Here is a 15,017-nt window from a genome sequence, read left to right as displayed (position 1 = left end):
AGAGACATAGGCAGAGGGAGAAGCAGGCTCCCCATAGAGAGCCCAATGTGGGATCATGACATGAGCCAAAGGCAGATGCTCAACTACTGAGCCACCCAGGCATCCCTACTTGTTGGAGTTTCATACAGGATACTTAAACAAACAGTTAAATCATTTAGATTGTACATTTTCTCTTTCCTTCACCTTCAACTTCTCTTTTTATGACAGGCTTTCAGTTCCTTTATCACCCAGGGATCTTATCTTCTTTGAATACCTTCCAAATTTTAAAAATCTATCTTAAAGGTAAGATCTGATGTGTAAAACTAAGCCTCAAAGGATCTCCCTTATTCTAGGGAGGTACACAGTAGAAGTAGTATTCTGCTAGGTACACAGTAGAAGGCATCCCAAGATTGCATTCATTTCTTGACAATTGCATCATGCTGCTGATTCATGCCGCACCAACAGTTGATTAAAACTCATTTTCCTCTGCTGTTCGGTCACGTCTTCCCCAACTGCATTAGGAGGCTGATGTTTTCAGAAGTAAGTCCAGTAAGAAACCTTTTTACAACTAGCCAACACCAACTGAAAAGAAATGCTAATAAGCAGCTAACTTGGATCATAAACGTTTATGTAGTGTATGTAACGTGGAGCATCAGTGAGAATTCTGTGGGAAAGAGACCATGCCTTTGTCTCTGGTCATTTCCTTAGCTCCCCTGTCTGCTCCAACTTCCAACTTGTTAGGTATGTGACATCCAAGTAGCAACTTTACTGTTCTCAGCAGTCAAGGTGACTAATAACAACACTATGGTAAGAAAACCCTTATGTTTCCATATGTTGGAAACATATTGAAAATCTGTCTTCTTTTACAAACTTTTATAATGATTCTTTAACTTTTGCAGGAGAGAACAAGATACAAGATTTGTTAAATATAAAACATTATAAATAGCAAGTCTTGTATCTTATGCTAGATATGATATGCTAGACATTGTGCTAGGCAAGGGAATAATTTGGAATAAGGTTCAATCTTTCCTGAAACAAAAAATTAAAAAAAAAATTCTTTTGGTCTCATTTTTTCTGAAGAAGTAAAAAAGAGCAAGAAACTATTTATAACATACATTCAAGTAATGTTATATTCTTTTTTTCCCCCAAGGCCCACACATTGCTATAAATATGTTTCAAGTCTAATGGAGGTAACAGAGCAGAGACTCCTCAAGCTTCTAAAGAATATTTGCACTGGGTTTATGAGATTACCCAAACCAGCAGTTGACCTTGAAGGAAACAGTGGTGTTACCCCTTCCATGATATAGTAACAAAGTAGGAAACACACACCCACTAAAGAATTTTCATAGCTGCCTCTCAGTTAGGTACAGGAAGCCAGCTCAACCACAGAGAAAGGCAGACCAGCTAGATCCAGCAGCTGGTCCTCAAGCCAGCCCCTTCTCCCATTCCAGTGCAGTGCCCCTTTGTACTAGCGCCTTCAGGGAAATTGCCCCAGCATATTGGTGCCTTCATAGTTTTTATCCCATTGTGTTTTATTGTCTTAAGTCACTGATACAAAATTAATATTTCATTTCTCTCTCTCTCTCTCTCTCTTTCTCTCTCTCTCTCTCTCACACACACACACACACACATATTGTAGGCACACACAAAAAACACAAAGTATTATAGGAAATGACACTGTATTTCCATAGGATACTTATTATATACCATTTTCTTTTCTCTTCCATTTATGTTTGACACACATGATTGTGACCCACTACATTGACTTTATGGACACTAAAACATTGTGCCTGGTGTTTGAAAAACAACACAAAGCCTTGCTACTCAGTGCCCTGCCATCTTGTTAGATATGTACATTCTCAGGCCCCCCTACACTTGTTGAACTATAATCTGTATTTATCAAGAGTCTTATATGATCTATAATGAAGTTTGGAGTTTGAGAAACACAGAGGTCAAGTACTCTTGATCCTAAAAACTTTAATTTGTTTCAGTAACTTCAATGGTTTGAGTTCACGGTGTTTCTCACCTAAAGAGGAGTACACAGAGAGCAAAGAAAGTACTAGGTGATCTTAAAGGTCTAATGGGGAGGAAAAGAGGAGGATTTGCACACAGAAATTTCCCAAATAGCTGCACTCCTAGTGATATGGACAGTAAATGATATAAGAGGGGGAGCTCACAGGGGACTGGCATATCAGGGAAGGCTTCATGGAGGAGGAAGACCATGAATTGACACTTTTTAAGAATAAATATAGGTTTAAATAATGAGAGAAAAGGGCATTGCAACAGGAGAAATGACCTAAGCAAAGGCACTGTGGTTGACACATGCATGGCATTTATAGGAAACAGAATGTCTTGTTGGAACAGAGGCTTTATATTGAGCAATAATGCCAAATAACATTGGAAGAACAGGTGGGCATAGGAAATGATCTTTCATGTTAAAACTTGAGCCACTCAACCATTTGGATTATATATTTCTTGGCGAGAAAATTTCTTAGTAACCCACATCTACAGATTATTTACATATTTATTGATTTATTCTTCCCCTTCCGGGCAAAGAGAAGTGACACAAAATCTACATTCAGTCCCATCAAAGTTATAAATAAAATATATATTTCAATCTAAAGCAAGAACAGAGACTCCTGATTGTGTGACTGTAGCTAAAAGTCCTTGGAGTTGAGCAGTCAATAAAAACACTCTTTAGAGAATGTTCTTTTTCCTTTGTTTTCAAAATTATTCTCACTTTTGAATGATACAGACACACTCTGTGTACCCTCTAGCTCAAAGGCAGCAAATGTATAATATATGATGTCCCCCCTCTCTTTAAAGGCCATGGATGATATAACTAATTGATCTGTTTTCTTTCTGGCTAAGGTTATACTTGGCCTCAGAATCCTTCTCAACACACAGTTGATAGAACATAAGATAAAACTATTGAGCAATCCTACTCCAAGCAATCTTAACTTGGGTTAACCCGGCCTTAGCACTTGAATTGTTCTACAGGATTGCTTGGCTGCTGATTTCCTTCACGTTCATTTGGTCATGTGATTGGTTCTAAACACCATGACTTTGTGAGAAATAAAGTTCTTGGCCCTTTACGCTATCAGAAATTGTGGGTTTAGGATAAGGAAAAACCTTGTCAGCCCAAGAACTATCAGCACTGCAATGCATGTTACACTAAGGTCGTGCCAATATCTAGGATAAGACAGTGTTGTCCGTATAAATACGTTATATCCCATATTCACAAACGTGAGCTTATTTTTCCATTGATCATAGCAACAGACCCTGTCCAAGTGGAGAGAACCAAACAGGCCTTGCAAAGTTTTTAGATATTAATGAAGCCTAAGAGAGGCCTAAGTGTTATGCAGAGGTTAGGCTGAAGATAAGCTCACCAAAGTCCTTCTAATAAGGCAGTTTTTGTCATACAACCTGCTTGTCTGTGGCTTTTCATATTGCCATTCTGAATGCCCACATTTACATGTGCTAATAGCAGAGCTAAATGCTGAGGCCAGCTGTGCCGGGCATTAGGAGACATACCTGAGTGATGATAGAAGCAGGGCTCTGGCTAGCTGGTCAAATGAGGAACTGAAGGTAGCTCCGAAACTTTGGGTTTTTTGTTTTTGTTTTTGGTGTGTGGGGTTTTTTTGTTGTTGTTGTTGTTGTTTTGTTTTGTTTTGTTTTTTGTAGGTGTCAAAACTCTCTAAAGCAAAACAGGACTGAAGGGAAAGAGAGAATTTTCCCAGGAGTCGGAGATCAGGGCAAACCTGTTCTTGAAGGAGTCCAAGGAATGAGGAAAGCAGTTCTGAGGATGGAAACAGAATCAGAGGCAGAAACAAAGACTCAGATAGTCAGAGAGTGGCACAGAGATTCAGAACCAGAGAAAGGCCAGTGGCTCCCACATACAGCGGAAGCACACAGGGCAGTGGCTTGGGAAACACAAAACAGAGGGACACAGAGTATTCAGGGGACAGAGGCAGAGAAACCAAAGAGAGAGAAGGACACAGACCCATAGAGATCCGCAGAGCCTCACTCATAGATGGGTCGCCACACCAGGGAACTCAAAGGACTTGCAGGGACCAGGGGGGCAGTGTCATGGACCCCAGTGTGGGAGGATGGGTGGCAATTTGTATCTCATTCCAGCCCAGGTCCTTTGGGCCATCCCCAGGTCAGCCAGCACAGTGCGGGAATGGTCACAAGACTAAAAGAGCATTACTGGTCCTCCAGGGATTGGGGCTTAGCAACAGTTTGATTTGGACTGGGAGCCAAACCTCAGAGACTGATTGGTAAAAATATTTCATGGATAAGAACTTGCAGAGGCCTGGAATGTCTGGGTAGAGACCCACGCCAGAGATTTTCTCAGGGGCGCTCATCCACAAGTGGAATCAAGCTTGACTCTGCACTCATTCTCATTATTCTTGTAGTCTGTTCTGCATAAAATACTGCTTCCAGGTCATTGTCTTTGGACTGGAGTTACTGCTGGCAAGCTGCTATTGCAGGTGGCTACAGAAGACAGAGAGGGCCACTTTTAGCAACCTACAGCTACCAGAGAGAGCCCCAAACTTTGTAGGATGAAAAAAATACAGACAGATCTTTGTTATTAGTTATCTCCTCTGTGTTGCATGGTTCAGATGATGCCTGTCACCATGTGTAAAAACTTTCAGGTACAAGGGAACAGAATGAGTCTGAGGGTAACAAATGCAAATGTATCATCAGGGGTGGTGTGGAAGAGGGCTAAAGTCAAGGACTTTAAATTCTGGTCTTGATTTTGACTCAACTTGGGGGAATTCAAATCTTCAGACATCTGCTCTTTGCCAAGTGGTGGGCTGGCGTGGAGCAGACAAGGATGAATCAGCTACAGTCCTGCTCCCTGGGAATTGACCATGTAAAGGAGTTTACTGTGTTCAGCTAAGAGCAGGTGGACAAACCTCTCAGTGCTTTAGGATTGACATTTGTGAAGTGTAGTATCTAGAGAATCAATCCAAGACATAGTATCTACTGGTGTTAAGTCAGAATTCTACAACTGCAGACAACGTTAGAAATAGGTAGTGGTAAAGAAAACAAAGAATGAATTCAAAGACACTTGTGACATTAAGGTTTTCAAAATACCTTTGACATTATTTTGAAAAACTATACAAATGCAGAACTCATTCTTACTTGAATGTAAATCACTTACAGTGCTTAGCTAAGTGGAATTACTGGCTTCTACCTCCTTTCCTCTCTTGCTGTTCCCAGGTCACCATTCTAGTTCCTTATTCACCAATCTGTAAAGTCCCTCATTAATTAGTTCTCTTGGCTCTGGACCCATTGCTACCTATCATGAGCTCAACTACCAGATTAATTTACCAGATTAATCTAAAAACAAAACATGACGACCACGTAATTCCACATTCCTAAAAGCATTCAGTAAGTCCATATTGTCAAATGGAGTTTGACCAAAGTCCAAACTCTTAATCTATATAAAGCCTTCTGGAATTTGGACCAACCTAAATATCCAGACTTTAATAGAGGGAAACAGGTTGATCCGGGGAAAAACCAGACCCAGAACTTGCTTAGACACAGACTAAAAATAGATGACGGAAAAATATCCTACCAGAAAGCAAGAGAAAAATATATATGTGTGTTATGGCCACAATTTTATCTGTGTGTGTGTGGGGGGATGTATTTACAGAAAAATATTTTTAAAAGACTGAAGACAGGTTGAACAATATGTAATTCTGGATGGTTGTACATGACTGACTTTTTGGGAGCCTTTATATCCCAAATTTTCAATAATTAATACAGATGATTATTATTTTAACTGTTTATTATGAGTAACTTCAGTAAGTAGAAAAATAGCATATATAATAGAAAAAATAATATGCATACTTAAATAATACCCATATTTTAAGTAGCATAATTTTCAAACTTTGGCCATATATTCTTTATATATTTTTGGATGAACAATTTAAAAGTTGATTTTAGATATAATGACACTTTAAGTAGTCCAGCGTGGGTTTCTAAAAAGTAACATTCTCTTTCCTAACCATATTTTTATCAAAACAAATAACATTGCTTTTATGCTTTTTAAAAGCTATAAACAATAAATAAATAAATAATAAATAAATAAATGCTATAAACATTTTTTTTAAAAGATTTTATTGGGGATCCCTGGGTGGCTCAGTGGTTTAGCGCCTGCCTTTGGCCCAGGGTACGATCCTGGAGTCCCCGGATCAAGTCCCACATTGGGCTCCCAGCATGGAGCCTGCTTCTCCCTCCTCCTGTGTCTCTGCCTCTCTCTCTCTCTATGTCTATCATGAATAAATAAATAAATTAATTAATTAAAAAAATAAAAGATTTTATTTATTTATTTGAGAGAGAGAGAGAGTACAGGGAGTGGGAGAGAAGCAGAAGGGGAGGGTTTAGCAGATTCCTCGATGAGCACCCAATGTGGGGCTTGATCCCATGACCCTGAGATCATGATTGGGAGCCAAAATCAAGAGTTGGATGTTTAACCGATCAGGCCACTCAGATGCCCCTAAAGTTATAAATATTTTTAAACAAAAACGGATAATGGGGGAAGACTCTAGTGGGCAGGTGGCAGGGATAACATATGACCATAGAGAATCTGGAGGTGAAGCAAGCAACATGGTTAAGAGTCCACGAGGTAAAAAAAAAAAAAAAAAAAAAAAAAGTTCACTAGGTGATCTGTACTGGTTTTAGACAGGTCCATAACAGGGTGTAGGAGCCAGAAACGTGTGGGCTCAGAATAGGAATTTATCCTCTAGAGGAGTTGGGAAGAAAAAGAAATTAATGCAGGCTTTAAAAAAAGGGGCTATGGCTATGGCTATGACAATAGAAACTAGAAGAGGAAAGGCAGGTGGATGTTCCACAAAGAACGAGGCTTCCCATGGGGACTCTGAGAGGTAGAGCCCAGAACCAACTGAATGAGAGCTCATTAGGTGCTGGGTCCCAAGGATGAGAGGCCCAGAATTGTGTGGATTTCTTTTACTTTTTGAATACTCCCGTGTTTTGCCACTTTTACCCCTTTACTCATGCCATTTTCTCATTAGCAAATGTCATCTTTTCTGACATCAACTGACAAATACCTATCAGGTCCAAAGCCATATTGTCCACAACCAGTGAGCTCCTTCCTTCTTGCCGTGTGCTGTGAGCTTTATCTAGACACAGTCATGACCCTCAGCCCCTCTCCCCTGCATTCTAACTACATGGGTATGAACAGTCTCTGTCCTCTGTGCTGTAAACCCTTTGAAGGGACAGCCATTTCTTCTTCTTAATTTCAATGTCCCCACACTACCTTGCATAATGTCATCATTCAACAGCTGGATCTATGAATGGATGTGAGTGTGAATGAATGAACAAAGTGACCCCACTCAGTCTGAAGCAGTTTTGTGGACAGATTTCCACATGTAGGTAGAAGGAAGTCACCACTACTCACAGAGGAATAGAAAACACAACTGAAGAGGAAATTAATTTGAGTCAAGGGGAGACTGAACTGTACACTAGTTACATATTCCCCTACAGCTATGAGAGAATTACCTTCCATTTTTAGAATCCAAGATTACAGAGTTGTGCACAGAAAAGGAACAAGCTCTATAGCTCTACTTGGTATCGGAGCTTTGTAAACAGATTCCTTTAAAACTTTGACTTTAGGGGAAGCTGGGTGGCTCAGTTGGTTGAGCCTCTGATCTTGATTTTGGCCTGGTTCGAGATCTCAGGATTGTGAGATAGAACCCTACATCAGGCTCTGTGCTGGTCATGGAGCCTGCTGAGGATTCTCTTTCTCTCTCTCTCTCTCCCTCTGCCCATCCCCATCTGCTCACTCTCTCTACAAAAACGAAAACAAGGGCAAAACTTTGACTTTACTATACTTAGCCTATTCTGTTTGTCTAGCTCTGAAAAATGGAATCTACACAAAATTCAATAAAGTTTTGATTAATTAGGGTATTGGCCTAGCTTTGTGTGCATGAGAATGCATATTATGTGAAGAACTTGAAAGAAAAATGTCTTTTATTTTATTTTTTCTGTATGTTTTATCTTTTTATTTTTTAAGAATAGTATCTTTTAGTAATAATATTTGTAGTAGTAATCACAGAACTTGCTTTGTGTCTCTCAGTTCATAGTAGTACTAACAAATAGAGCTACTATCATAAGAAGAGACAAGTTTGATGAAAATTAGCAAATTGCTTTAGTGCACAGTCATGTGAGCCCTGGAACAAAACTTTAGGATTTAAAGGTTTTTGAGCATGTAAACTTGGACATGTGATAAAAGCTCTGTCCTTCACTTTTCTCATTTGTAAATGGAAATGATATTTGTGATAGTATCTATCACAGTGATGTGTGAATTTAATAAATCATACATGCAAAGAATTTAAAATAGTGGCTGGCACATAGTGACATCCAATGATTACCAGTTGCCATTATTAGAACATAGAGCTTCTTCGATCAGTGGAAAGAGCATCTGCTTCGGGGTAAGCTCTCACACATGTCCCTCAGCTGTACCTCTATGAGGTCTGTGACCTGGATGGTTCACCACACTTATCTGAACTCACTCTCTGTCTCTATGAAATGGGCCTAATTATACCACATTGAAAGTGTTACTGGACATAACACTTAGTGACATAATGGGCATTATGGCATGATGCTGGCACATAGTATGTGGTCAGTAAATAATGACTATCACAACAGATTCTCTGCAACTTGATTTTTCTACTAGTGAGTCTTCTTGTATGTAAAGTTGAAATGCCAGTACCTTCTGAAGACAAGAGCTAGTGTATGCAAAACTGTCTGCCTCATAATGAGGACTCATTTTGATTATCATCATCTGTTCCCTGAGTCAGCAAACCACCACTCGAGGGCTAAATCCTGCCAGGGTATAAGTTTTTGTATAGATTAAGAGACAGGAATTATTTTATATTTTTAAATGGTTGGGGAAAACAATAGAAGAATATTTTATGACTCATGAAAATAATATGAAATTCAAATTTCACTATCCATAAATAACATTTTGTTTGAACACTGTCACGGTCATTTGTTTCTGTATTATCTATGGCTGTTTTTGCATGACAGTGGCAGATGTGAGTAGTTGTGGCCAAAATCATAAAGCCTGCAAAGCCTGGAAAATTTGTTATCTGGTTTTTTACAAAAAAAACTTGCTGACCCCTGATCTATTCTAACCTCCTCTTATATGTTCAGGGGTAGAAAAATTAGAGATTGATTGACTGACTGATTGATTTAATACATTGTCTTTGTAGGAAACATTGTTATAATCAAAGAATGTCTGGAACTTTAAATTATTGGCTAACTAGCAGTTTTATATCTAGTTAGTTATTTAGGTGACCTCTCTAGTAGTCATTACTTGTTTCATTTCCCCATTGCTTCATTTTGAAAGCAACAAACAGCCCGGCTGTTCTCAGCCCACCTCTTCCTTATCACTGACCATTCTGGGCACCCCTTGTCCATTCCTTCCTCCCCACAGTCCACCTCCACCCCTAATCCCATCCCTCCAAAGTGTAAATGAAGCTGAGCAACAATCACAGATGGTTTTATTTCCCTTTTGTTTTGGACACATTCATACATTTCTAATTAAAGAAAATAAATGTTTTTAGATTGACCCTCTATAGATGAGACTCAGCAATGCCTCAGAGTTCCATGATCTGGGTACTTTAGAAAAGAATAAACCAGTGTTCTGAGTAAGCCATGTGTGCCCTAGAAAGGCAAGTGATGGATTGATTTGCTGCAGTTCAGGGTTTAATTTTTGGAATTTACATATTCCAGAGCCCGAATAAAAATAGGGACCAAGAACAAGGATATATGAACTCTAACCATTGCATTATCTGTTTATATCTATGAAAAATAAGAATATTGGGACGCCTGGATGGCTCAGCAGTTGAGCATCTGCCTTTGGCTCAGGGTGTGATTCTGGAGTCTGGGAATCAAGTTCCACATTGGGTTCCCTACATGCAGCCTGCTTCTCCCTCTGCCTGTGTCTCTCACGAATAAATAAATAAAATCTTAAAAAAAAAAAAAAAGAGGAAAATACGAACATACAAATCTACCTAACAACTCAAGTAATATATTTAAAATAATTTAAAAATTAAGTCACTAAAACCAGCCACTGTTTATTTATCAATTACATTAAGTCATATTGTTTTAATGGAGCCTTTTAAAAACTGAATTAATCCAAAGTTTTGGTACAGATCACACCTAACCAGTGACTTAAAGTCTCAAAGGAAGAGTCTCACTTATATTCAGAATTCTGCAAGGGGTAACAGTTCGTTTTCGGGTTTTCTGACATATTAACACCTGCAAAAGGTATATCAGAGATGTCCTGAAGGGGCAAGAACTTGCTCAAGTCCATTATTAAATTTCCAGGAATTTTACAGGTGGGTTGTTGAACCTTTGGCAGCTTGAAATCACCTGTGGTAGAAGTATAGGCAGACTCTAGAAATCATTCCTTGTCCAAGTGGTTTATCAGCATGCTATTGATCGTATTTAAATAAACTACTAAATGTTCTTATTGGGGAAATGAAAATGTTCTAAAATTGATTTATGGTGATGTTTGAACCACTCTTTAAAGTCACTAAAAATTGTGGATTTGTATACTTGAAATGAGGGTGTGTTATCCGTAAAGTACACCTCAATAAAATTGTTAAGCAAACTGCTTCCAAACCAACAAACAAAATGTCAACATTTATTAATGCCTTTAAGATTCAGCTACATTCCCAATAAGTGAAAAATAAAATCACATTTTTCTCAGCACTTCTGCTGGATTTATACTCTATGCAGTGACTCCCAACCTTGGTCTCTCTCTGGAGTCACTTGGGGAGTATAAAAAGAAAACACTCACTCCCAAGAACCTAATGTCATTTGTTTGGCATGTGGCCTGGACAGAAATTTTTAAAAACTTTTTGTGTGACACCAGTGTACAGCTAAGGTTGAAAACCTGAACCGGAGAGCAATTTTCCCAGATTAATTGCCGCTTGCCTTCTATGGAAACCATCATCAAATGTTTAGTAAATTTCCAGGCCTTCTGAAATACAGAAGTCTTGGTATAAATGTACCTGGTTTGGGTGTTTCTGGGTTGTATTAAATGTCCATTCTTTGACAACAGAGGGAAGGCACAATTCTGTTTTCCTTGTGGGTTTTGCCCACAGTCACTTCCTGCTGTGGGCATATGGTAGAGAGAGGAGACATCATTTAGCTCATCTCTGTCATCCAAGGAGGTTACAGCGTCACTCAAGCATTGAATGTGGGCTCATAGAACCAGAATTGAGTACCTCCTTTGTCTCTCTTCTCTTTTGAAACTTCCTGCTGATCATAGGCTGGGGATATTGATAATGAAGCATGTAACAAATTATACTTTAATAATTTCATAAGGCTGTAAGTGAGAGCCCAAAGGTCTAGCTTTAGTGCCTGGACTTTGTGACACCTGTTTGGATGCTCAGGGGTATTTTACCCTTCCACTTTGGAGATTCATCCTAGAAGAACAGTGGTATCTGAGAACTCTGAATTCCCAGTAAGGGGAGTTGACTATGGAAAATTCTCACTGTTATATCTGATTTATCTAGTGAGGGTAGAGTTCAATTCTGAGACCTCCATTTTAAAATCTGAAGGCTGGACTTATGGAGAACTTTTACAATAATACCACACAAAAGATATAATCTCTGCTGACTTAATGCAGAGATTTCATCCCTGTTTCAGTTTTTCTCTGGCAAAGAACATAGGCTTTTGCAGGTTGAAATCCCAGTTTTGCCATTTGTTGATGTGTGATGTAGGAGAGTTCTTCAACCCCTTGGGTGCCATTTTCTTCCTTTGTAAGTTGGAGATAATAGGCTCTATGTCACTGGGTTGCTGTGGAGACAGTGCTATTTATGAAGAGGTGCTGGTCTTGCCTCTTGTGAAGCACAGGTGTCAAAATCAGCCTCATTAGGATATTTCTGGTGCTTTAGGGTAAAGGTCCAGTTTTTCCAGGAAACCCCCTACACCTCTCTTGTGTAATACTTGCTTCTTTTATTAAATACCCTGATGGGTTGTCTCATCTGGTCCCTTCTTAAAGACAGGACTAGGATGATGCCACCTTACCTAAACTTATAACCTGTTTGAGGCAGGAATTTTATCCTCTTCCTGACTTGTTAGTATTTAAAAGGCTCAAAGTTGCACCTACAAGACACACATACATACAAGACAAATGCAGTGTCAGGAGAGAGAAACACAGATGAGACAGTGCAGACACTTCCTCATTCTTTCTGTTTTGAAAAAGTCCCTCTCCGATGCAATAGGCTAGGCTTTCTGTTTATCTTACTGGCAATGCAGCCCTCTTACTGTCAATAGCTTAGAGCTCCAAACTTCTGAACAGCACTTTTATTCATAAACCAGATCTGCACCAAGGAAACCAAGTAACATCGACTCATACATCTCAATCCTGTTCCTAGTCTCAAAGAATGCCCAACATTTGATTTTTGTCCCATTTTTTCTGCTTACATGTTTTCACTCTTGGGAAAATACTATATGCCTTTAAAATGTGATTGGCCCCAAGCAGAAAGATGCCTAACAGACACAAAGGGGTGAAGTGGAAAGCGAAGAGGACTGAGACGGCAAGGTGCTGAAGATAGTCAACCGAAGTGAACATCTGGGAGGGAATTGGGAGTCAATGGTCACCCAAGAAGTACTTTGAAAAGACTTGCTTCTTACCCCAATTCCTGAAGCAGCTCAGCATCTCCATCTGATCTGCTCCACAGATCTGAAGGATCCTGGGTGCTCATCTTCCCTTCGAGAGACTCTGCTCTGCCCATTCGCGCTCCTCACGTCCCCCAGCCCCTGCCAGTTGCTATGGGAAGAGGCAGAGAGAGAGAGAGAGAGTTGGGTCTACTGCTCCTCGCGCTCTCCTCCTCTGAGAGAGAAGCCTGCTGTGGCTGGGCTCCAACCAGCAAGGAAGTGAAACTTGGGTTACTCCTCCCACTGACACTCACCACCCTGGCCCTGAGGCACGGGCAGGAGTCTTCTGTCAGCCAGGAAGTATGCAAACGTAGGTAGCTACTCTGAGGGCACCCACGCTGCATCATGCAACATGCAGTTTCTGTCAAAGGAAAGTAAGATGAAGTCACCCCAGCTGGGCTTGGACTATCCATCCATTCAGGCTCCTTTGGCAAGGCCAAACATAGTTTCTCCCAGGTGCTATTATCAGCCCTGGGAGAAGAGGGTACAGGCACCCCCATCTTCCATCTCATGCGCCAACGCAAGGGGCTCCGAGGAAGCTTCTGTATCAGGAACATCTTTACGGCGGGTGTAGAAATCAGAGTCAAACCATTAGCCTCGATCCTCAAGTCTGGTTTTTAGTGCCTTCTCGATACTTCTGCCTTGATTACCCAAGCTTTTCAACATGCCCGTGGCATTCAGACTGGCAAGATTCAGAGACAACTGCTGTTTTCTCTGAGGAGGAAGGATGGGGTGAGATGGCAGGAGAAGTTGGAGGACCAGCCTGGTGCGGGGAGCCTGGGAGCCCCCCCTCCTTCACTGGGCTTACTCACCGCTGGTATCGGTGCAGCAGAGCAGCCCGTCTGCCTGCAGGTGCTCCAGGGAAACTGCAGCAACGCTGAGTGTCTGGGAGTCGGACGAAGTGGGGTAGTAAATGAACAAAGAACATGTGTGGCTTCCCGCCTTCTCTCTCTATTTACATGCAGGAGAGAATGTGCTTCTGGATTCTTTCCCTTCTCTCTATCTCTCTTACCCTAACTCACTCAGGGGTCACCGGGGTGCTCTGTAACCCAAGGCCAGCAGCATTGGCATGACTAGGGGCTTGTCGCAATGCAGAGCTTCTGTCCCAGCCAGTCCGGACCAGCATCTGCATTTAAACAAGATCCCCAAGGTGACTCCCGTGCCCGTTCAAGTTTGAGGAGACTGCCTTGCAGGATGCCAGGACAGAGGAGCTGTTCCTAAAGCAGAGGATCTGCATCTGGCACCATTCCGCCTTTCCTTACGGCTCTTCCCTTGGGAAACGTACAAGGGAGGTGGGGGGGTTGGGGTGACTGGGTGACAGGCATTGAGGGGGGCACTTGACGGGATGAGCTCTGGGTGATATGCTATATGTTGGCAAATTGAACTCCAAAAAAAAAGAAGAAGAAAAAGAAAAGAAGAAGAAAAAAAAAAGAAAAGAAAAGAAAAGAAAAGAAAAGAAAAGAAAAGAAAAGAAAAGAAAGGAAAAGAAAAGAAAATCTTTGAAATAAAAAAAAAAGTTTTCCCTCGTGTTCCTGTTTGTCAGTGATTGGGGAGACCCTGGCTTACTTTGATTGTGTGGGAGAAATTCCTGATGTCTAAACACAGCCTGGGGGAGAGACTAAGCTCTGATAACACTCTTGTAACTGATTGTACGTGAACATTTACAATTCTTTTTGCTACAGCGTGGACGGAGAGGAGCACAGGGTCCTCTTGCAACAGACGCCAGCCCCGGCCTGGGAGGTGCTGAATGTACATTTGGCAGAGATCGGGGCATCTGGGCAGAGATTTCCTGTTCTCTTTCTAGAGCTTTTTGTTCAGTGTTTCAGTATCTATCTTGTTCCCATTTTAGCAGATTCTGGTTTTTCTTTTACTTAACCTCTCCTCTCTCTCTCTCTCTTTTTTTTTTTTTTCAGGAAAGAAGCAAAGCTTACTAATATCACCCTCTTCCCATTTTCAGTCTTCCTGCCTTCCTCCTGTTCTCATTTTGCTACCCCATTGGTGACCTTCTCCTCTAATGTCATTCTTTCTGTCACTTACCCCATTTCCCCCAGGCAGTCTCCTTTCCCTACTACCCCCCTGCTCCACTAACTACACATTTAGCATTGGAGCAGTACCAGCTGCTGCAGCATTACCACTTGGATTCAACAAAATGCTGGGTAGTCGTCAAAATACTGGATAATATATTTAACAATAGATTGTTTAGATATTATACACACATAAGCATATATACATATGTGTGTATATACATACACATATATATATACTTCAAGAAACTGCAACTTTTGCTTCCAAACAAATAGGAGGTATATATATATTTATATAATTTA

General features: G+C 40.6%; 1 protein-coding gene across 2 annotated transcripts in view; it reads right to left on the bottom strand.

Annotated features, from left to right (window-relative positions):
- DAPP1 (dual adaptor of phosphotyrosine and 3-phosphoinositides 1) overlaps positions 1 to 13,969 on the bottom strand; it is a 48,139-nt gene extending 34,170 nt beyond the window's left edge. Inside the window, exons 1-2 of one of the 2 annotated variants that reach the window (XM_025423426.3) lie at positions 13,503 to 13,969; positions 12,667 to 12,802 (exon numbers count right to left, since the gene is read on the bottom strand). In XM_025423426.3, coding sequence (XP_025279211.1) covers positions 12,667 to 12,767 — 101 coding nt within the window. In that variant the 5' untranslated portion in view covers positions 12,768 to 12,802; positions 13,503 to 13,969. Of the gene's footprint in view, positions 1 to 12,666; positions 12,903 to 13,502 lie in introns of those variants that run through there. The other variant, XM_025423421.3, reaches the window with a different exon arrangement.
- Positions 13,970 to 15,017: the final 1,048 nt, after the last annotated feature.

The sequence above is a fragment of the Canis lupus genome, chromosome 32, assembly GCF_003254725.2.
Source record: "Canis lupus dingo isolate Sandy chromosome 32, ASM325472v2, whole genome shotgun sequence".
NCBI lineage: Eukaryota > Metazoa > Chordata > Mammalia > Carnivora > Canidae > Canis > Canis lupus.
The sequence above is the reverse complement of the archived record's forward strand: the minus strand, read 5'-3'. Positions and strand labels throughout refer to the sequence as shown.